General features: G+C 45.1%; 1 protein-coding gene across 4 annotated transcripts in view; it reads left to right on the forward strand.

Moving 5' to 3' along the window:
- Nucleotides 1–256: 256 nt before the first annotated feature.
- Nucleotides 257–24,522, forward strand: part of LOC142590427 (protein halfway-like) — a 39,965-nt gene continuing 15,699 nt past the window's right edge. The window contains exons 1-6 of one of the 4 annotated variants that reach the window (XM_075702524.1): nt 257–543; nt 2,726–2,755; nt 3,019–3,468; nt 9,394–9,684; nt 13,537–13,666; nt 17,716–17,861. In XM_075702524.1, coding sequence (XP_075558639.1) covers nt 3,061–3,468; nt 9,394–9,684; nt 13,537–13,666; nt 17,716–17,861 — 975 coding nt within the window. In that variant the 5' untranslated portion in view covers nt 257–543; nt 2,726–2,755; nt 3,019–3,060. Of the gene's footprint in view, nt 544–1,341; nt 1,401–2,725; nt 2,756–3,018; nt 3,469–9,393; nt 9,685–13,536; nt 13,667–17,715; nt 17,862–24,522 lie in introns of those variants that run through there. The other 3 variants (XM_075702526.1, XM_075702525.1, XM_075702527.1) reach the window with 3 other exon arrangements.

Consider the following 24,522-nt stretch of genomic DNA (forward strand, 5'->3'; position numbering starts at 1 on the left):
CGCCGCCCACTTCGAACGATTCCACTATCGGCTCATTTCTATAAATAAAATTTATTCCTCCTGTTTCCCATTTCAAGCGCATGCTTAGATGTAGACTCTCTACAGCCGCGTATTATGTGCAGTACATAGAAGATCATCGTTTCGTTTTCAAAATGCGTGACTACCGATATCTTGCTACACTTCGCGCTCGAAACGAAACCGATGGTTCCGAGCCTTTTTCAGACATCCAATCGGCATCGGCAGCAATTCTCCAACATGGCCGCGCCCGCTCTACTGTTGCTGTTTCGCTATCGGTCTCGGTGGTAGACTTCTTTTCAGGCGTTCAGGATGCTTTCTTTCCGTCTCTTCCTTTCACAGTGGAATTGTCGCGTAGAGGTTGACCAACAGAGTGCACCTTGAAGCTTTTAATTTAGACTGTCGGGCCAATTATAGTCGTAAAAAACGGAGGTCGGGTAAGGTCAACAACTTTGTTTACGTACAGCCGATGGACCGCCTTATCGGGATTCGTCGCTGCTACGAAAGATCCCCGAAGGATTATCCCAGGTAGGAACTGAAACTGCGGCGGTTCTCTTTATTGTTCGCGTCTATCGCGAGCGGCATTGCCGATCTTACAGGCGCGAGGCGGTGAAACCTTGGCGATATGTCGTGCAACAGGTGTTTCAAGGACTGCTGCGTCGCTAAGCGCATTCCGATGGCGTCGTTTTCATGCGGGCGATGCCCGTTAGTGAAGTATGGACGAAACCTGCGACACGCTGGCACACTGACGGCACGCTAGGCGAAAGACGTTTTCCCGGCGTTTAGAGAACGCACTTTTGAACCTGTTGCTGCATTCGACGCGTCCTGTTGCGCTATGTGATACGCAGTTCCAAGTTGTCCGCGCTGTCCAAGCTCGAACGTCACTGTCAGTTCGTTTGCCTCCCCCTTTAAAGAAGATAATCGCACTGCAACGTTCAAAATCGAGAGATTACGAGGCCTCGTCTCAAGTAAAATAGACGACACCGGCGCGAAGCTAGTTTTATTTGAAATGCTATCGGTCGCATAACATTCCGCGGTTTCGTTCGGTCCTGAGGGATAAATTTTATGCCACTGGCACGAGGCTGGGGATGTGCGCTAACCATACGCATAGAACCCAAGCAGGCCCAAGCTAACCATACGCATAGAACCCCAAGCAGGCCAACAAATCATTTGGACTACGCTGAGTTTAATGCCTCATATTTCCCATTTAAGCGCGAGAAGGTTAACGCGAGGCCTGTGTAATAGCGGGTTGTAATGCGCTGGTGCGTGTTCCTGCTTGTGAATAGTTCAGAAAGCCAAATAATAATTGCTTGCTCAAATAAGATTTCATTGCCCCACCCCCTTTTTTTGAAGCACGAATGTACTTTCTATTTCCAGAAACAAAGGTGACCAAGTTGTACTATAATTTTCCTTGATGTGGAAGTCTGTGTTGGGGCTTTGTTGGGTTATACAGTAGAGAAGGGTATGGCAGTCATGTTGCATAGCATAGAAGACTCGGGTTCTCATTCGGATAACCTCTCTAGAGTATACATTAACTGCCTTATTTTTTTACGCTCTAATTTCGGGGCAAGGTTGCACCATTTAGTTCGGTGAAACTGATCCGCAACTCTGCACTAGCATGTTTATCTTGTTGTGAAGCGCACGTATGACGGGGGTTTTTCATTCTTTTTGGATGAACCAGGTGCATGAAGATGCTAGATGTTCTGCCTAGCAGTGTGAAGCTGCTGTGAAATTTAATCGAAAATGAAACAGTGGTGGGCACTGCAAAATTGTTGTTCAAACTTATTTGGTCACTGCAAGTGCTGCAGTTTGATTAACCTCGCAGTATCTCTGCACAGAGAGATTTGAAAGCGAAGCTTTATTTTGCAAACCCTCCCGGGCTTTCCTGACTGTGGCTGCTACGTGCTGCTGCTGTCTAGCTGTATAGCTCACACATAAAAAAACAAAAAAGAATTACATGACTGATGGTGGGATCGAACCTCAGTCTCCCAGCGCAGCAGTCGGATGCTCGTAGTATTAGGCCACAATCGCACGTATATTTCCATCGTGCAAACCCCAACTAGCTCTTTTGGATGATTGGCACGTGCGTCACATTGCGTAGCATGGGTGCACGAGAGCACGTGCCCGCGCCAGTTTCCTTTGCGCCACAGACGCAGGAATGAAATGGATAAATTTATAGCATTTGATTAATCACTTCACAAAAGCTTCACCTGACATGGATTCCAAGATGTGCATTGAATCTGCACGATTTTAATGTTCTTGTATGTTCCTGTCTTTTGAACCACCATATCTGGCTAAAGAAAAGACGAGAATAGGGCAGATTTGCACTCAAGGCACCATTTACATCTTATACCCCTGCCAGGTGCGCAAATTTACTTGACCTCACCTTGCTGCATCGAAGTGGATAGCCTCTGTAGCAGTGCTTGAAAATCAGTAAAATACTCCCCAGTGCAGGCTCGGAACTAATTTCTTAAAAAAAATTCTTTTGTGGTCTCAAATGATCTCAGCCTGTAGAAAATGCCACGGTTCCTTTGCCAATGAGTGCCACCTCATGTTCTGGCACCATTGCTGTGCCAATGTCGGCACTTCAGACATTAAATTTGGTTAAGGTTTTTTGCAAAAAGATGCTGAATTCACTCAAACTTTCCTTACAAAGGAAACTGAAGTAAATTGAAGTTTTCTAGAAAAGAGGAACTGAACTGAATTGCAGGTAACACCTCTGATGTCCAGGCTACGACAGGCTGTCACGTTATGCGCCGTGGTTGCTCAGTGGCTATGGTGTTGGGCTGCTGAGCACGAGGTCGCGGGATCGAATCCCGGCCACGGCGGCCGCATTTCGATGGGGGCGAAATGCGAAAACACCCCTGTGCTTAGATTTAGGTGCACGTTAAAGAACCCCAGGTGGTCAAAATTTCCGGAGTCCTCCACTACGGCGTGCCTCATAATCAGAAAGTGGTTTTGGCACGTAAAACACCAAATATTAAAAAAAGAAAAAAATTAAAGGCTGTCACGTTGCGCCTTCACTGCCATTCCAGCTTGTGAAGCATGGCTGTCCGGTCACTGGCTGCAGAGCAGTTGCAGCTCTTTCTCCTCCTCCTGTCGTCATGTGCACTTGCCAGCGCCTTCGGCACAGCAGACGAGCTCGACAAAGCGTACCCATGTGGCTGCTTTGGCCAGATGACAGCCGACGGCGAACACCTCTGGACTTGCACGGGGGATGGGGACCTCACGCAGCTGCACGTGTGCTTTGTCCGAGCACCGGAGATGGCGCCCCACGGCCTGACACTGCGAAATATCAGCATGACCGTGCTCACGGTGGGCTCAGTCAGGTTTGTGTCCAAGCTGGAGTCCCTGTCGGTGCACGAGTGCCGCTTCAAGGACCTGAACCTGGAGGGTGCCAGCAACCTCACCGTGCTAAATTTGGCATTCAACCAATTGCAGGCTGTTGACAAGGTGAGAATCTTCATGGGACCTAAATTTTTTCTGTTTATTGAATTCTGATTCATAGTACATCACATACCTTTTAAGGTCAGTCAAAAGGTATGTATGTATGGATGCCTGAGTAAAGCCTTCCCACTTGTAACAAAACTATACAAAACATTTCATAGCTGTACACAACCTGACGAATGTATCGACCTTTTAATGCATTAGCATTCTTAGGGTACTTCACGCACTTTCCGGGGGCTATGTACTTATCAGTCTATCTATGTATGTTTGCATCTATGTAGGTTTCCATCGAACCGTTTTCCCACCTACCTGGGTCACTGGGTAGTCAATGGTCGAATGGGTAGCATATCACACTGCTGTGCTGAAGTAACAGGGTTCGAAACAAAACATTGACTCAGCTTGGGTCACTGCATATGGGGCAAAGTGTACATGCATGCCTCTCTCCAATGAACCTCTTTCACGCCGACATGGGTCATTGTAGACGCGGGACTGGTTACATACTGCTATTAAAAAAACTCTTTGATGCCAACTTGGAGTGCTGAGAATGTGCCACTCAGTTAGTGCTCGTCTTCAATGAACCTCTTTGATGCCATCTTGAGTCAATGGATATGTGCTAGCAGGTGTGTACCGCTCTTCAATGAGCCTCTTTGATACCAACTTGGGTAACTAGGTTGTTTTTGGGCTCGCAAAGTCTTATTTCGTATGATGAAGCATCTTCTACATTAGAAACGGTCCTGTGAGACATACTGAAGTGATTTTATTTGTTGTCACCGGAATTTCTCCTGCCAGTGAGGCGGATGGAGCACCCAACTAGATGTGTGCCCATGTGTTTGACCCTACAATCAGCCTTGGAGATCAGTTGTGTACTTCTAAAAAGCTTGTTCACAAATGTGCCCTTGCTGCAACATTCTCCCTGTAATTCGATGCGGTGATTTAGCACCAGTGAGCAGTTAAAAAACATAGGGGATGATTGTAATAGAGTGGGTACTGTATTGCTCTGTGATAAGTTCCCTTGTTGGTTTGACAAGCTATCTGTAGATACATTGTGCTACTATCTTTTTTGTTGGACACAGCTTCTGCCCCCGAGTAAAACAGTTTTGGTTAGTAATAACAGCATACCGTACAGTGTGAATCACGCTTGTTGAGTGGTTGAGCGGCCAGCTACAGACTGCATGAGCGCCTGAAACAGTTGTAGTTGCTGTGTTGTAGATCTCGTTTGTTCTGTAGCTGGATGGGCTGAGCATGCAACATGACGATGCATGGTCTTGTTGCGACTTCAGCTAGTGCGTTTTTTTATTTTCCCCAATAGATGGTGACCAAATTGGTCAATTGACCACTATATAGGTAATTGAAATTTTACAAGTCGTAAGAGGATGAGTACAGATTTTTGTTTTCTGTATTTTTTGGCCCACACTCGCTTGTTTTACGGAAGTTGTTTCCTCACAAATAGCCGTCACATTCTTTTTACATGATCCCCTTTGGACATTACTGCTTTGCAGGGCAATGAGGCAATGCCGAAGCACAAAGCTTGCATGTATCACCCTGGTTTACCAACCACATTGATCGTGGTGTTGAGCCAGCCATTGGCCTTGTACAGGTGGCTAATGTAGACATAGCATAGTAGATTTGAAATGCGTGAGAACAATATAAGCGGCTGATGCAAACATTCTATAATGATTGGCACTTAGATGTTTTGGGGTTGCTTTGGATTGGCTGTACACACGAACTCATGTTTCCATTCTCACACCAAGCGATCAGATAGTGACAAGATTTTCTGATCCACATTGGCAATTCACAAATGCTATGCTCTTCGTCGAGTGAAAACCAATACGGCCAAAATAGTTCACAACATGTATGTACGCAAATTGTGGATGATGAGGCATGTCGCCTGCTTGCACAGCTGAGAAAAATTTCCGCAAATTGCACTTACTGCTGCATCCTAAGACTACACAGTGGTTCCCTGGAGACCTTGTATGAATTGACATCACATACATTTCCTGGAGAATGAGCTAAAACATCTTTGAATCATCCCACAGCATGCCACGGCAGCAACACATTCAAGTAGCGCTGCGCCAGCTCGCAGCAGCCAGAGAGAAGGAAAGATCCGCGGCACAACCTTTCCCCCTTGCCTGATGAAAAGGTCTATAATTGTACAGAATACATCAGATGAAAAAAAAAAAACACAAAGCAGAGAGACATGAAACAACAGCAAAAATACACCTGAACAAGAAAAAGAAAAAGCAGCAGTAAGGTTAACATCAGAACTACTATTTAGCATTATTTATACGGTTAATGACGTAGAATGTTCATGACCTTTATAAACTGTCTCCCTAAAGGTTCCCGTTGCCAAGGTAATTCAGGGTAGAAATTTAGAATATTCTGAATTGCAGTGAAACCTCGTTACTACGAACACTACATTAACGAACTTTTTAAAAATCATCTGCTGACTTGTAGTTTCAGTGTAAAAATATTTCAGTACTACGAACTTCAATATACCGAGCTTTTAAGAATAACGATATTTATTCCATTTCCCTGTGATAATAACAATGTTAACAATGCGTCAGTATTACGAACTAATATTTTGAAATTTGGGGATGCTTAGATTTCTGAGTATCCTTCACAGCAGCCGAAACAGTAGGCTGGCAGACAGCAATGCGCAGAGAGCGGATGTTGCGGCACATGGGTTTGGAAAACCTGAGATGGCGCCCGAGAAAAAAGAATGCGGTCAAGCGGAGGCGATGGCGCATCACATTTTGGGAGTGCATGCTCCAACCAGAAAAGTAGCGCCTAGCAACGGAGGCACGTCTCTTCCTTCTTTTACCCTTCTGCGCACGCCTCTTTCTTTCGTGCCTCTTTTGTGGCCGTAGCTACGTGTGCAGTTAAATGAAACTTCCGTACTCGCGGGGATGCCACACAGTCGCACTTCACAGACAACAGCGTCGATTACGTGCACTTGCGCTTTGACATAATTCAGGTGTCCACCTCGGGCGAGACAGTTACGGTGTCCACGGTAAGAAATGTGAACAACAAACAAAAAACAAGAAACATTGTGCTTTGTAGGTGACATGGAGCTACCTTTTTGTCGATAGTTTTCTCAGCGTCAGCGTCTGCTTTGCGCACATCACTGTTATTGTATGATAATTCGGTGGTGTATGGCAATGGAATCTATGCATAATAGCGACAGCGCATGCCGAGAGCCAACAGCCACGTTTTCGTGGATAACTCATATGGTGACAACTTATGAACTGCTGGGTTGATGGGCAGAATGGTTTATTTTGGTGCTTTCACTATAACGGTCTCTCAAAATAACGAACAATTTACCACGGTCCCCTGAAGTTCATTATATCGAGATTTCACTGTACATGGTTTAATTTCTGAAAAAGCCATAATTTGTGTGACATTTGAAAATGTGAAAATATTACGTAATTTCCACGCAATGTGGGTATGATTATGTAGAGCATTTATTTATGTAACTTGCTTAAATTACTCAGGACACATCCCATTCAACGTCCTTGTTAATGTGATTGAAATGCCAACACGCATGATGAGATGATGTTATAACTTTGTTGAGGCACATAATGACACTTTGTGCCTCTTGGCGTTGCGTTTTGCACACCTGGCCTTTTCACACTGTGAATTCCCACCAACTCGCTCAGGTTTCTGTTCTAGAATATGTGCCACATTTTGCAGTGATAACTGAGGTATGACCAATGTGTTTCCCTCCTCTTCCTTTAATTTTAAAACTTGAAACATTCTTTGCATGAGCTGCAATGTACAACAAGGACTTGACCAAGCTGTGTCTGTTAATGTAGATCAGTGATTGTCAACCTATTTCTGTCCACAGCAAGACAAGGGCCTCTCCCAGGGATCTCCGATTACGTGTACTAGCGGACACCATCTTGTGCCTGCGAAGTGCCTACATTCGTTGCACCACCTAGTTCTCTGCTATCTTTCATGGCACTTCCTCTCTCTTGGCACCAATTCTTTAACTCTAATAGACAATGCCTTATCTGCCCTATGCATTACTTGGCCAGCCCAATTTCATTTCTTGCTCTTAATGCGAACTAAGATTATTGACTACGCCTGTTTGCTTTCTAATCCTGTACTGAAGCATATTAAGGATTTTATTTAATACCCAAGATAGTCAGCTTCCACACATATCTGCCTGTACACTGCAAGTTCCTTGAGCATGCATTGAATACGTGGAACTATCAAAGGAGCAACTGAGCCAACATGCTCCATGCTGCTCATTTGTCATTTGAAGTGCAGCTGCTGGGATGCACTTTCATGCACCATTCCTGAACACCAGTCATGGAGCTGTCCTAAGCATGGCCACCCTTTGCAGGGGCCTCTTGGTAATTCTTAGCTTCAGTTCTTGCCTCTTCATACTTCTCTTGTACTTGCTGCCTTGTTTGATTATTCTCTTTATTTGTGTGCTGCATTTGATTAGTAATGCGCCAGCTAGCTTAGCAGCATGTTCATGACAGCATGACTGTGGGCCAGTTGGGCACAGATTAACGCAAGAAATTCCATGTGCACATTCTGTAGATACTGTGGACACTGCTTATCTTTTAGTTCTTGAGAAAGCACATTTCTGTCGCTAGGAAACCAGTGTCATGATATATCTATCAAGTTTTGCCTGGGCATTTTCTTCATTGATGAGGGCTAAGAAAAGTGTGTGTGTGTGTGAAGCACAAGACCACAAGTTTACTCTGCACCATCCTAAAGAGTGCCTAAGCAGGTTTCAATATATTACTTTGAAAAAAAAAAAATAAAGCAAGTGTCAATAAGTTGGTTACAAACAGGGTTTTGTAATAATTGCTAGCAGCTTATATAGACTTACTTCCACAACCACAGGTTCTCTGGCAGGCATTTTCACTTGCTCTTGGCTCACATTAGGTGACTCCATCCTAAGTCAGCAAATTTCCTAACCCCACCACGCTATCTGGTCCTTTGTTGCTATCCTTTGCTGCACCATCCTTCCCTTGGCATCTATTCTGTTTCTCTTATAGGCCATTGGTTGTCATCTGTATCCATTACATGACCTGCGGGTTTCCACTTCTTCCCGTAAATCTCAACTAGAGTATCTGATCTTTACTGCTGTCTACTGATCGCTTAATGTTATGCCTGTTATCATTATCTGTTCCATTGCTCGTTGCGCAGTCCTTAGCTCATAATTTTTTGTGGTGAATATTGTGCGTTATGGGTATCCCACAAACATATGAAATGGGCAAAAACTTTACTTTATTCAGTTCTGAAAATGCGCTGTCATGCACTGCATGACCTGTCCACTTATACAAATTTTTATTTTCTAATACATTTCTCAGCGTAGACAAGAGCACATATCTTGTATGCTGTTCCTGTACTTTTGTGTACCTGTTTTGGGCAATTTACGACTTATATATATTGGTTCATTTTGTCATCTGGTTTGGTTCAAGCTCTGCACCTTGTTATCTAGGCTGTCGTCAATGGTTTTGCACATGCAGGTCATACGTTTTAGTAGTTATAGCTTGTCTGTATGCATAATCACCGTTCACATATAATGCTGGGTTACTGAGGGTGTAAATCTGAGCAGCCGTGTTGCTGGTGGCATCTTGTGGAGCAAAGTTTAACCAGAGAGGCCATAGACCTATTATTGCTGTAACTATGTATCCTGGTGGGAAGTGTCGGCAGTTATGCAATCAACAACATGCAGTGCCTTTTGTTTTACATTGCTTTAATGAGAACACCGATGTAACACCAGGTCGGCTTTTCAAGTGTTGTTGGACAAAGTGCCACATGGACAAGTTAAAACTACGTTAAAAATTTAAAAAAATATTTTAAGATATCCCACATAGCACCCATGGCTAGAGATTCAGATCCACATGCAGTGATCTTGTCTTGTAGTGAAGACGATGACGTTGTTGCCCTGTGCGCTTGCTTTTCCCACAGGCGTGGTTTACACCCCTCGCCAATCTGAAGCTGCTGAACCTCTCGCACAACTTGCTGACTACACTGCCGGCTGACTTGACCCACGACCTGAAGGCGCTGGACACGGTGGACTTGTCGCACAACCATTTTCTGAAGCTCAGCGTGTCCTGGTTTAGCGTGGCGTCGCCCTTGCTGCATCTGAATGTGTCGAACAACAAGCTAGAACGTGTGGCCGCTTCGGACGATGAAGCCGCGGCGCTCTTTGGCGAACATCTGACGGCGCTGCGCTCGCTGGACCTCTCGAGGAACCAGGTCAGGAGGCCCCGCCCTGAGTGTATTCCTGTGCCTTTATGCAGATGGAACTGCTGGTACTTTATTACTACAGCCACCACTTAATGGGATACGAAACACGCAAGAAGATTAGGACAGATGTGAGACAAGGCAAACGGACTAAATGCTTTGTCCGTTTCCTTCTGTTTGTCCTGTCTCACTCCTGTGTTCGTCTCTTTGTGTGTTTTGTACCCCCTTAGCTGCTGGTCATAATAATGTGGAACCAACTCGCTCGAAGCAACGCCTTGCTGTCTATACTTTACTTTGATACCGCAGAAGAAAGTTCAGTGCTTTCATCTTTATAAGAAGGTGCCAACAAACAAGAGAGAGAGATAGAGGAGATTTATTTGAGGAAAAGCAGACAGGTCAGTCTGAGGTTAAAGTCCTCTAGCTTGCTTCTCCAGGTGTTTGGACAAACCACTGTAAGTACATGAAAGAAAGTTTAACATCCACCTGGACTTGCAGTACTAAGCTGCAAAGAAAAGCCATATAGGTTTCACAGAAATAAAGCTTCGCAGTTGAAGAAAGGTTTGTCCTGGTCCCGGCATTGAACCCATAACCAATGGCTTTCCAGAGTGGTTGCTCTACCATCTCAACTAACCAGGAGGCCAGCTGATTAACTTTCCTTTTCATGAACCTTCCTCCACCCCACAAGATTCCACAGAACTGATTTGCCATTGTAAGTAGCACGCAAAAAGGCAATGACATCTAACAGAGATCACAGGGCAAGGGCTGTTCTTTAATAGTCCTTGTCCATTATGTGCTGCTCACATTGGTTCACGTCCAACTTGCCTGCTTTACCATTTCTATGCAGACAAGCACCATGCTACCCAAGGCTTACAAATATTCTACATAAAGAAAAATGCACACACCCTTTGGTCTTTTATTTGAATATGCTAGTTTAAAGAGGTTTCTTTAAAAACCTCATTGTCCTACAGGGGCGCCTGCATCAGTAAGGCATCCACACCACGGATACAAGCACACGGGGGTTGGACCCTCCCGCGCTTAGCCATGCGTGGCGTAGCCATGTTCGGGAAAAGGGGATGCTGAGGGTTGAGCTGATGCCGGGTGTGCGGACCTCTAAGGCCCTTGGCGTAGACAACACACCCCTTTGGCCTCGGCTTTGCGTAGACTGCACCCCCAGACTGACCCTCCTGGGGGAAATCGGTAGTAGCCTTTTTCTGTCCCTCTCCTTAACGTATTGCTTTCCCATCACTTACCATTTCTGTCCTGTGATCTCCTTTCTTCCCATTTTTTTTCTCTCTCCCAGGCGGCTTGGTTTAACCTGGTGGGGTATATATCCAACCTTGAGTGTTCGGAGCATTGGATTATAGCAGAAATGTATTGCTGGTGGGTGCAATTCATTGCTCGGTCAAGCTCGTAGTGCCCCTTGTTGTCCGTGGTGGGTGGATGCCATCGCTGTGAAAGTAACTACATGTAGCATGCATAGAGAATCTTTCCCTTTGATATGTAATCGTACTGTCGCAAACAATGTACGCACTGAAGGCTCCTGGAACTTTTTTGTTCAACATAAAGAATATTTCCTATGATACCACCTTATCCGCATCAATAAACCTCAAAACCAGTAAGAGTTATGTCGCCTTGTATCGAAATTCCTAAGGGACCAGGCAAAGTGGCAAGCAGTGACCTCCTCCTTGAGGTTCGTGACAAGATGCAACATGACGAGCTTGCAGAACTCACAGCCTGTGCTGACATCCCAATAACAGTGACCTCGCATTGCTCCCTGAACACAGAGGCGTGATCTCAGATGCAGACTTGTTACAACTAACGAACGCTGAACTATGGGAAGGCTGGCAAGACCAAAATGCCATTCAAATGCCAATCAGGCAAGAGAACAACGAAATTGCAACAAAACATCTGATCATTGCCCTTGCCTCTAGTGTTCTACCAGAGACCCTTCAGACAGGTCATACTAAAATGAGTGTCAGACTCTACATTCCTAACTCTCATCAGTGTTTCAATTGCCAGAAGTACGGCCACGGCTTGTAAAGCTGTCGAAGTCAACTCATCTGCACAAAATGTTGTGACAAAGATCACCCCTCCGATAACTGTTCTTGAAAACCCCACTATGTGAACTGCAAAGGCAACCACCTGGCATATTCCTGATGCTGTGAAACATGTAAAAAAGAGAAATAAATAATTACCTTGAAAATAAAAGAAAATGTTTCCTTTGAAGAAGCCAGAAGATGCACAATTTTTTACTGCACAGCTTATGCGGATGCGATGCGTCAGGGGGCAGTGCTGCATTGACCTTCACCACTTCCGCTGGCCATTCACAGTGAGCCTTTGGTTGTGTCCTCTACCCCCACGGTGGCAGTAGATAAAGCTACTCCACCCACCCGGCAAAAGAGCTTGGTGACTCCTGGGCAGTCTAGCCATAAGGCCTCTACTCACCAGTTGAGGCCTGAAACACGAACAAGCCGCCTGCAAGTGCAGGCATCCAACACCTCCCGGGTTGCAATGGATACAACACCGGCGCCGCAGTTGCTGAAAGTGCAGTGCAGTTCTCTCGACCGCACCAGAAGATAAAAACAAAAGATCATGGGTCCAGGAAAGGACACATGAGCATAAATTTCAACTCGAGGAGATGGGAGGCTAGTTCGCAAGACATTATTTCGTGAACTTAAACTGCACTAGGGATGAGACACCGAGGTAGAAGAAGACAGGACGAACGCAGACTAACAACTGGTTTATTCAAATCACACAAGCTGCCTCTTCGAACTATGCACATGCCCGAGCCAGATCATAACTGCGTGACCCTGGAACACTCCCTCGCCAAGCCCCTACCTACACCAAAAAATCAAGCTCTTCCTTGAAAAGGTACTGACAGTTTGCTGGCGCACCTATTTGGGCCATGTCTTGCTATCAGGGAAGCTTCCAAGATCTCACGTGCCCTTTGGCCCTTTGTTTGCCCTGACACCTTCGTTTTATCAAACATCGTCTTGCACTTCTTCGCACATGACCTACAATGAACTGGCAAGTGCTTTCCGCTGCCATCTTTTAATCAGTTAGAGGGTTCCTTTTAATGAATGTTAATACATCTTCCAGTTTGCCTCACATAGAACATTCCACAGGTCAGTGGAAACACGTACACCAGCTCTATTCTACATGGTACATACGTGCGTCTGTGTTTTATGCTACATCTATCACTCTTGGGTTTATCTACTTTAGAAAGGGTGCAGAAACATGACAACTTGCAGGGCACTGAAAAAAGGACATAAACACTCAACTTTGCAGCCACCCTCTTCATCCCATGCGAAACCTTATGGACATATGGAATTACCTCAAACTTTCGGTTCTCTCTCTCTCTTTTCTTCTAACTCAACCCCTGTGTCGGTGGTATGGTGGCATATGGCCTTCCACAGCAACTCAGCGATGGCCTACGAACCAGTTTTGGTTTAATTTCCTGGGAGGCGTATCATGTTGTTACGTCATGACACAGAAGGTAGTCACGTGAGAGCAGGACACTGCAAACTTTCAGCACTCGCTCCAGCTTGCTTGGTTGTAGGTAATGCTGCTGCATCAGGCCACGTAAGTGCTCGAACATTGCGATGCCTTAATCCCATGTGACCACTTTCTGTGTGGAATGACACAATTACCTTCTGTGAGATGAAAACAATGCTGTCTCTAGGAAAGCTAATAGTAAATTATTTAAGGTGCTTTGAGGCTTTCCAGCATTCCTTACTAGATTTATTGCAAGAAATGAGAAGTCAGAAGTGTCATTTGAGCATTCTTTTCAGGTCTTTCTCTCTTGCTCATTGGTGCCCGAGCTCGTTCTTAACAACTGGCAATTTCCCTCTGTGTTCGATGCAGTTGCATTCGGTGCCAGGGTTGGAGCTTCTGAAGAAACTGAAGACGGTGTGGCTCAACCAGAACCTTCTCAGCACCCTACCGCCGCACGCCTTTTCCAACAACACGGCGCTGGAGCACTTCTACCTATCTGGTGAGTCAAGTGGAATCTTACACCGCCTCACTGCCGTCGCCTTGGTGTGGCCTACACTGCAGTCTTTCATACATAGTGGGCTGTGTTGCGATGCTACAGAGGCTCCTCTCACGGCTTGTGTTTGCAAACAAAAATAGTGGATCACATGTGACAGAAAGATGTAGGTATGCGCCGGGCAATAATGTGTAATGTTAAGTCTCATACTTTCATGTTACAAAATTGGATGTATAATCGTTACACGAAAGGTGTCGCAGATATGAACATCCAGGATTGGAACGTTTCTGCAACCAGAGTTCTCAAGTGCTGCTTGCACTTGCGACCAAAACATAGTTGGGCCTCTTCTATTCCTCGTCCTGGATGGTCCAGGACTGTCTGAGAAGCTGTGTGTGCTAATGCTCATTGGCTGAAAGCAGCATCTCATGCAGTCTGGGCCATGCCGGGAGAACCAATCGAACAGGCCCAGTATGCTGCATACCAGAAGCAAATCTGGGAACAAATAATGTCTAGTTTGACATAACCTTTTAGCCACAACTTTTAGTTGCATATATATATATAGTAAAACCTCGTTAAACCGTACCTGCTTAAACAGTAGGCAAATCACCGATTCAGCGGCCATTGAACATAATGTGTTATGTATCCGCATAAACACGTAGTGTTTCCACTTTTCGTTGTGCAAACGTGGCGGTGCGTCGTCTCCATCGGGCGGCCCGGCAGAACAACAAGCCTCAGAGATCTGTATGATGGCCTCCAAGTGCCCTGTGTGTTTGCATGTGAAGCCTCATCAACATCATTTTGGCACCGTGCCAGAGAGTGTGGTGGCGTCATGCATGCGAAAACTCGCATCATGCCGAAACTCGGATAAAAAGATGCCGGGTGCTCAGCATAGAAGAAAAATGAGACATCGTTCGTGCTGTTGAACGTGACACGAAAAGTCGGCACTGGCATGCGACATGGGTCTACTGTTGACTACGGTGTGTGGCATTTGGAATGCGACGAAGTTGCTCGGCAGCTCTGCTGTGACCGCGAAGAGATGTCTGCTACGAGGTTTGACTTTTCGCCATCGTTGCCTCTGTTGTTGCCAAAGTGTCGCTTAGCGACAGTGATGACACGGAAAGCGACAGCATGGGCGATTCAGGCCCAACAGTGGCAGAAGCTGCGCATTACGTCAGCCTCATGAATGCAATCGTCGTGATGAGAACAGCACCCCGCAATGAAAAGGTGCCCCGTGACTTCTGCAGCGCTGCCGCGCCTGTGCACGGAGAATATGCAACGCCAATGCCATGCGAGTGTTTGCCGAGAAGACAGGGCTGGCTGAAAAGCTGGCTCACAGCTTCAGCAAGTTTGAGGCCGCTGTTGTCGCTGCTAGGCCGCGGCGGCATCAAACGAAAATAATGCGCAACAAAAATAATACTGCGTGTTTTTTCCCCTTTCATAAGCAGTACTACCTTTTAGTACCTACTTTTTCTGAGCTTGGGCCAGCTACGGTTTAACGAGGTTTCACTGTATATGACAGAGTTCTTCCATTGAAGGTGTTGCAAATTGAAAATAACTACACTGCAGAATGCTCCGAGGGAAACTTCTATGACTGTACTACTCGCATAGCTTCCGCAGTGTTGGGCCAATCCCAGAAACAGTGTAATAGTAAAATAGGCCAAGTCTGGAGAAAATGTAATGCAGTTAAATCTCGATATAGCAAACTTCAATACAGTGAAATCTCGACATGAGTAACTTAAGGAGACCAAGGTAAATTGTTTATTCCGAAAGAAAGTTATAGTAAGAGCCCTAAAGTTAACCACTCCGTCCATCAACCCATCAGTTCATAAGTTGTCACCATATGATCTACCCATGCTGTTGGCTCTCGGCACCAGGTGTTGCTATTACCGTATGCATAGATTCTGCCGCCATGCACTACCGAAGCACCGTATGATAAGGGGGATGCATGCAAAACAGACACTAATGCAGAGAAAACTACCAACAAAAAGGTAGCTCCACCTCGCCTCCAAAGTGCAGTGTTTCTTGCTTTTTGTTAGTTTTTCACATTTATTGCCGTGACCACTGCAACTGTCTTGCTTGAGGCAGACACCTGAACTATGTCAAAGCGCCAGTGCACATAACCGACACCATCTGGAAAGTGCAAAGTGTGACCATACAGCATCCCCGCCAGTATGAAGGTTGCATTTCACCGTGTGTGTTGCTAGTATGGCCGCAGAAAAAGCATGAAAGAAACAGGTGTGCGCTGAGAAAAGGGCGAATGAAGGAATAGACGTGCCTCCGTTGCTAGGCGACACTTTTCTGGGCGGAGCACGCGCTTCCAAAACCGGATGCGTTGTCGCCGCCGTTCGCCCTGATTCTTTTTATCTTGGGCCCTGTCTTAGGTTTTCTGAACCCGAACGCCACGATGTCCGCTCTCTGCACCTTGTTGTCTGCTAGCTTAATGTTCTGGCTGCTGTGAAGAATACATGGAAATCTAAGAATCCCCAGGTTTCGCAATATTAGTTCGTAATACTGAGGCATCGTTAACATTACAGGGAAACTGAATAACAATCGTTATTCTGAAAAGTTCGGTATTCTGAAGTTTGTAGTACTGAAATATTTTAACATTGAAGCTATAAAAAGTGAGCAGGAGATTACTGAAAAGTTGGTTAATCTGAAAAGTTCGTTAATGTGGTGTTCGTAGTAACAAAGCTTTACTGTACCTAGTAAAATTTTTTATATATAACGAATTACAGTCGCTGACCAATTTTCCAGACACCACGGGGACCAAAATACAGTCCAAAAAATCGCAGTCTGGAAAATTTGTTCAGCCAACAAAAAATTTAATTTATTAGGCTTAGAGCAGCTTTAAAGAAAGTATCTCTAATAATGCCCTGCCTCTTGCTACGGTTGGAGGGGATAAGATTTGCTTGTATTTGGACAAGAGTGATGTTGTCTCCGTGGTTTCCACATACAGTCAACAAGAAGGTCACCGTAGTGGCAATCTTTGCCAACTGGCGTCGCCTTGGAGATAGAAGAAACAAGCCACATTTTTTTTTCACCGCTTGGCTCTCGCAAAGGCAAAGGCAGGTGGGCACAGGCGGGTGGGCACACGTCTCTTTGTCAAGCCCGGCCATAGCGGTGCATGGCTGTCAGCATGGATACGAGGCTCGTGCCCCATTTTAGAGGTAATCTGCAGTGGGTGTAACGATTGGGCAAGCTGACACTGCTGTGGCTTCATGTATGCTGTGCTCATGCGCATTCAGTGCTGCATGTCACATAATCTTGAGTTGCAGAAATGTGTTGAAGTGAGAGGCAGACGAGGTGTTCGCTCCCCTCAGCCTGCACTCTTCATTATGCTATCAGCCGTTGTGGCATAGAGGACTAAATAGCGTCGCGTACTTCACTTCGTACTGCCTATGTAAAGATATCGTCGAAACAGCACAAAACCTTATCTTTGGTTGCCAACTCTCAAATTCAACAAAATTATTTTATCTCCTTGGAATTCGTTCATTCTGCTTGGCTGATAATTTTGAAAATTTTATGGCCCCTTCCATATGAGAGAAATCTGTTGATGACTGTTCTTAATTGCATAGAATGTCGAATTGCACTACAATGAAGTGCCGATTTTAGTGGCATATTTATATTGAGGTTAAGCTGTACTAAACTGGGCCATCCTAGAAACGAGTTTAATGTCGCGGTTGGTGTGTGCCTTTGGTGGTGTGGGTCACGTTAGGTGGTGTGTGCCACTGCAGCAACCACAGAGCTTGAGCACTATACTAAACCTTGCTCTTGCTGCCAGTGTTTTTTCATTCAGGTGAAACTGCTGACTTTGTTTTTCTTACATGCTAGAAAAGTGCACCTTATGTCCTCACCTGTTAGGTGTGCTTACACGCTTGCAATGCTCAACCAACATGTCCACCTTGCTGGGTTGTCCAGTTTTCTGTTTTGCAACCAACAGTCACCCACTTATGGGTTTTATCTATACACTAATAAAAAAGAAAATGCAGCATTGGTGGTGAGGCTACATGTCAGTGTAAGAAACAGTAAACAGCGTGGGAAATTTTTCTCACCAGGAAATTCGTGGCACTGCGATGATGACTTTGCTAAGCGCCGAAACATGTTGCTGCAATCACTTACCGCACGAGCGGCCAGTCACGGACCAGTCGTCGAGCTCCATGATGTCAGCGCCACCGAGTGTGCCTCACCACTGCAATTGAAGGTGGGTGGGCCGAATCACATGCTTTATGTGCACAGTTTGGTTTCTAGAAGAGTCGAACTTTGATAAAACAAATGATTTGATACAGTAGACTTCCATTAATTCGACTCCAGTTAATTTGATTTTTTCAGTTAATTTGATCCCGACTGGTGATCCTGGCCGACGCCCATGCACTTCTGTGGGCCCAATCTTTCGTTATTTCGCTCCTAAAATAATCCTTTGCTGGATAAGTCTAACTAGACCAGTCGGCGTGCACGTGCCTAAGCGTTATGGTGACCCAACAGCACCCACTTTAGTGGCAGCTATTGCCTAAGCAGAGCTGCTGTAGCTCACGCTGTCCGATTATGGTATTTACATGATGTGACGTTTTTCTTTTAATGGAAGATTGGGCCGGAAATTGCCTGAGCGGTGGAATTATACACAAAACCAGAACCATCACGCATACAAATGCGGCGCATTTGTACGCTTTACCGCATGACATAGCTGTATTGCCGTGAAGGTGACTTTAATTTATGCAGCAAAGCTGACTTTAGGAAACCGACCACCATTGTGCAACCCATGTTAGACCCCTGGCCGTTTTCCTAGCTAAACGATTGCTTACGCGTCATATTTCTACTTCGTTTAGAAATTATAATGTCATTGTTACTTTTCTGCTTCAAACACAGAAAGTGGGTGCGCATTTCAATTGGGCACATCTTACAATATGGCAAATACAGTTGAGTCCCGCTACAACGAAGTTGATGGTGCGGAAGAAAAAAATTTATTGAAGCGAAATTTTTGTCGTTGTGAAATTCACAAAAATATACCTAACCTGGACAGGCATACCACAGAAACTTATTTCCAAAATTCAAGCATCCTTTTTCTTCCAAGGAGTGTCATGACACGATTTTCGCATTCAGTGGGTAGTTGCATGGTGACGTCCTCACCATGTGCAGCCACGCAGTTTCCCATGACATCGAACGCATCCAGCAAGCGAGCTGCGGCCGATGGAGGCTGCAGGCCCGGCATATTGTCTTCATCAGACTGCTCCTCGTTGTGAACACTTATCATAATGTCATCACTCAGTTCCTCATGGGAAATCACATCAGTGTCGGCGTCAATAAAATCATCCAGCTGGATACCAGATGGCACATTTCAGGCATCTGGAAGGGCCACCCGAGACGCCATTACCTCTGCTGGCGGATGCACTGCTTCATTGCAGTCGGCAGGATCTTCAGCGGAGTCGCCGTCTGGATCTTTGAACTTGAAGCCCGCGTGCGGGAAACAGTTGACGATCACTGGATGTTCGGATACAGGTCATGTAGCAGCCATGACCTGCAGCGCCATGTATAGGCCCGACTTTGTGTCTCAACCGATCTTCACGTCCAGTAGGAGACACGTGGCATCACTCGCTGGCAGCAGGCACATTTCAGACTTATTACGCCTTGCTCTAGTGGCTGGATTATTGAAGTGCACTTGGGCAGAAAGTACTTGAGCTTTACATTTGTGAGCTCTGCCTCCAGAATATGATGAGCAGAGCAAATGTCCATCAACAAGCGCACCCGCTGCCTTGCCTCCTCTTGTCGCATCCAAATGCAATGACCCATTCCAAGAAAATGGCCTGCGTCATCCAAGTTTGGCTGTTGGCCACATATTTTACAGGAAGGCTCCTATTGCCTTTGAAGCAATGGGCCCTTGTGCTTTTCCTGATAAGCAGTGGTGGGCACTTGTCAGATCTGTCCAGATTAGCACATAGCAGCACGGTCACATGCTTTTTACGGTGTTTGCCACTGTGGCCTTTATCTCGAGGGTTTTCGACGGCAGCTTCTTACCAAAAAGGGCCTGTCTCATCAGCGTTGTAGATGTCACACATGGCATAGTGCTTCAACAATGACGACACATTTGTTGACATCCGGGTGGATGTCTCCGCCAATGCTGGCATTGGCGGAGACATCCTTTCTGGCGAGTCAGCATTGTCTCCGCCAATGCTGACTCGCCAGAAAGCACCTTGCTGACAATGTCATGGCAGGCCTTGAATCTGCTGAGCCAGCCGGTGCTTGCCTTAATGTTGTCGATTCCCAGCAGGCAACTATAATTTAGGGCCTTCTGCTGTACGGAGTCTCCACTGATGGGCACCTTTTTAGCCCTCATCTCCACAAACCACATGTACATAGCCTTGTCGAGCTATTCATGCGCCAGCGGCGTCAGCTTCTTTCGCTTAGCTGATGTGCTTGATGCAAATGCTTCCTCTATTGCTTCTTTAGACTTCAGAATGGGAGAAAGCAAACTGGGGGAAATTCCAAACTCTTCTGCAATGTCACCTTTCTTCTGTCCACTTGTGACTTCTGCCAGAATGCAAGCTTTATCCTCAAAGGATGAAAACCTTCACTTTTTTGTGGCAGTGCTATGTCAAAAAGCACACTAAAACACAGAATGGCTTCCCTGAGTGAACCACACATTCTACGCACTGACATTGCTGAGATGCAGCATTGACTGACTAGATGTCTGAGCTTTGGCTTCGGATTCACTGCAGCTGAGAAGTTTCAAGCCAATGGCAAAGGAAGGCCAGTCTCATCGCCGTCGCCATCGAGCAGTGGCGGCCCCCATGCTCGGTCATCAGCATCACTTTCTGGTGGTGCAATTTCAACTCGCAATTGAAACTTTGTAGGCATAGTTTTATGTGCCAAAATGCACCAAAATGCTTGAAATTGTATTTCTTGTGCAACAAATTAAATTTTCAAGCCTGGTGTTGCTTTGTCAAATTTCATTGAAGCAGAACAGCACTAGAAAAAGTGCTTCTTATGGTGAAAATATTTATGCATTGACTCCTATACACCGCTGATGAGGCACCGAGAATGATTTGTGGTGCTGAAAATTTCGTTGAAGTGGCGTTCGTTGTAGTGGGATTCGACTGTAATTTTTTTTTAATGTTAAAAGCGTTCCTTGCCTACTTCAGCCGTTTTGAGCCTGTTTGTTCGTCTGTCCTCTTACGCTGTGCCATTTGCCCAAGTTGTCTTCCTGCTTGTGCCACTAGGTATCTGCTCCTGGTTGTGACATCTTCTATGCCAATCCGATGGCCCAATTTGCCTAATAGTCTGGTCTACTAGGTAATGGGCTGGGGGTCATTATGCTGTCATGGTCATTGCATTGTCGTCATACAGCAGTCATGCATTCCTTGTCACAGCAACGCTGTGATGCCGTCTTGGTCATTCAGTCGTCATCATTCAGCTTCCTGATCTGACTCTCATCATACTGTTGTTGTCACACCTTCTACTCTGACCCAATGGTCCCAGTTGTCTGATAACTTGGGCCACTAGTTATATGTTCAAGGTCATCATGTCAGCATGGTCATTCAGTCGTCATCATCATTCCAGCTTCCTGATCTGACTCTAGTCTTACTGTCGTTGTCATGCATTCTACTCTTACCCAGTAGTCCCCGTTGTCTGATAGCTTAGGCCACTAGTTATGTGTTTGGGGTCATGATGCTGTCATGGTTGTTGCATCGTCATCATTCTAGCTTTGTCATCCGACTTTTGTCGTGCCATCGTTATCACGCCATTATTGTCACACAGTCGTCATCATTCTGTTGTCATCATGCTGCTGTTTTATCATTTGTCATCACTTCATTAACGTCATCAAATCTTTGTCATTCCATGCACATCAGTATTCGTGATTGTATTGTAACACACTGTTGTCATTCAATCGTAATTATGCTGCCGTTATGCCATCATCGTCACAGTCTCTGTCATGCCTCTGATGTCAAACCATTGTCGCAATGCTGTCGTGTCATCGTCACTCCATCTTCGTCATCTGACTCTCATGCTGTTCTCACACCATCATCGTCATACAGGTTTCGTGATACAGTCATTGCCATGTCATTGTCATCATACACAATTGTCCCAATGCATTGTCATGCTATCATTGTCACTGCATCACCGTCATACAGTCGTCATACCGTTGCAATCTGCCGTTGCGCTTGTTCCATCGTCTTCAATATAACGTCAGCATCCAACTTTTATCATGTCGTTGTCGTGCCATCATCATCACGCTGTCACTGCACTGTTATCATTGCTTAAGTATCATCATTCAGTTGTCATGCTGTCATCATACCAGCTTTGTTGATCCATCGACGTCTCTCCTTCATCGATGTCATTCCTTGTTCATCATTCTATCAGAATCATGCTGTTGCCATTCCATCATCATCATTGCATTGTCACCCTAACGTTATCATGCATTCATTGTCATACCGTCGTAGTCATGCTGTCTTGGTTGTGTCATGCTCATCATTCCTACTTTTCATCCGGTTGTCATGCTGTCATCATCACGCCATTTTCGTCATACAGTCGTCATCTTCTCATTGGCCTCATGTCATCGTTGTAAAATTTTAGAAATGGGCATCTCATTGTCGTAATGCTGTTGTCACTATACATACACCTTTGTTGTTCTATCGATATTGTTCCTTCGTCATTTCATTGTCACTGCATCAGTGTCACACAGATGTCACCATGCCACCATGCCCATGGACATGTTTGGCAAATGGGCGCATGTATCGAACTGGGATGATATCAGAGTATGAGGCATACAGCCAAAGCAACAAAAGTCCCAGAATTACCACTACATGTGGCAAATAAATGTGACTTTGGGAATGTCGTACGTCGCTGCATTGCTTGACCGCTATTAGGATTGCTGTTGACAGTCACCGTGAGATTAGTTCTGCCGCAATTTTTTTATTGGGTGACAAACTTTGGTCTCATCTGATGCATCATCTAGCTGGCGATGCCTGCAACTTTGCTGGCTGCGCTCATTATGTAATCATTCTGAGTTGGTGCAAGGGCACTGTTTCTGCTATGCAGCAGCAGTTGTCTCACGTGCGGCATCATGTTGCCTCCGCAAATTGTTAAAACATTGTCCAAGGAGCTTGAGGGCATTGCTAGACTATTGCTGTCAATGATTTGCAAAACTGCCATTTTTGTTTAGGGTGACAACCCATATATTGTCTTTTTGATACACCTTTGAATAATATCAAACATTGTGAGAGAGGTGAAGAACCTGTTGGGTTGTAAGGTATGCATGCATGCGTAAGTTTTCTAAGGCAGCATGCAGGATTTAGAGGCAATACTATAGCAGCGAGTCTTGAATTTTATTTTGAAAACTTGCTGGCAATATGCATGGTTCACCTAATTGCACTGGGCTGTGTACAGTTGGCTTATCATTTCGGTATTATTTCATTGGTTCCTTTTCTCAATGTGTTTGGGGTAAATTCCAAATTAAATTTACCCATTTCATTAAAAAAAACATTTCCTTCAATTTGAATGCCAATGAAGTTGAACAAATTTTGCCTGCATTAACTAGGTTTTTTTTTTCAACCCACCTGTATAATCGCCTTTGACATCCTTGGCATGGGGTACACAGAACAAAAGACTGGAGACAACTGAATGCATGCTTTCAAGTAGAGCTTATTGCAGAAAGTGGCGCAAGGGAGGGGGGAGGGAGGGTGTACAGAAAAAAAGAAACAGAGAGACGACTACAAAGACTCCTTCTAAATATCGTAGACACATGAGAAGCATGAACAAAGAATTCAACTACAGAAAGACTGCATACTAATCTAGGCCTAATCTAGGCCTGGAACTCACACTCCAAACATTCTTTAATCCCTCAGATGCACTAAATCCACCGGCTGTTGATATATTTGTGTCAATGGGTATCAGTGTGCATCACTGATGTATCAATATGCATCAATGTATATCACCGATTGTGTGTATATTGTATATACACTGATATATATCATTAGCACTGCAGTAATTTACCATATTCTCCTTGAATGCTGGTGCAAAGCTTCGGTAGCAACTTAACTGTTAACGTGCAGTACTTTTATGATTTCAATTCAACCATAACACTGACACGATGCAAAAATTTTTCAAATACATGGTAGTTGGACAAATTGTCACTAGATGTTGCTACCAGCTTTACTACTGTAAAGCCTCTCAATGTTTAAAAGTAGTGCCATCCTTTGAACTTTTCCACTGCCACACGGGCTCTCCGCCTTCCTCCCTTACCCGTGCCTTCCGCTGCCGATCTCCTCTTTCCGATTGGACTACTGCTGTCATGTGACAGCGCATGCTTTTCCATTTTGTTTTTTCCTCCGAGAAGAAAGCGCGTGTCTTCAGGAGTCTCTCCGGCACGATTTTCAATGCCATGAATGAACACGTGCCATAGTGTAGATAGTATGTGGTTTATATGGGTACAGTTGCTTCCGTCGTGAGTGCGTCGTTAAGAACAGTGCGCTTCCTTTACGGTTTTTTCACTCTTCATGATGAGCTGCTGTGCCTACAGTTGCCGTAATCGCTTCAGTGAAGGAAAAAAAGCTGCTCATTCTATAAAAATAACGATTTCCTTACTGAGTTATATTCAATAATGTTTGTCCGCGACGAATCGTTTTTGGGGCGTATAATGTTTATTTCATGTAGGACATTATTTGTCTTTTGTTTAATATTTGGGATAATTTTTCGGATGACCAATCGGAGCCTTTCGTTATGCGCGACTTCAGCAAAATGAAGCTGGAGCTGGACGCTTTACCCAGCATGCTCTATGGTTATCTGCCAGATCGCACGGTTCGTGCCAACTTAGTAAATTTTAATGTTTATTGTAAGAACGGTTACACAGCGGTCACATTTTTCTGCCACTG

The sequence above is a fragment of the Dermacentor variabilis genome, chromosome 8, assembly GCF_050947875.1.
Source record: "Dermacentor variabilis isolate Ectoservices chromosome 8, ASM5094787v1, whole genome shotgun sequence".
NCBI lineage: Eukaryota > Metazoa > Arthropoda > Arachnida > Ixodida > Ixodidae > Dermacentor > Dermacentor variabilis.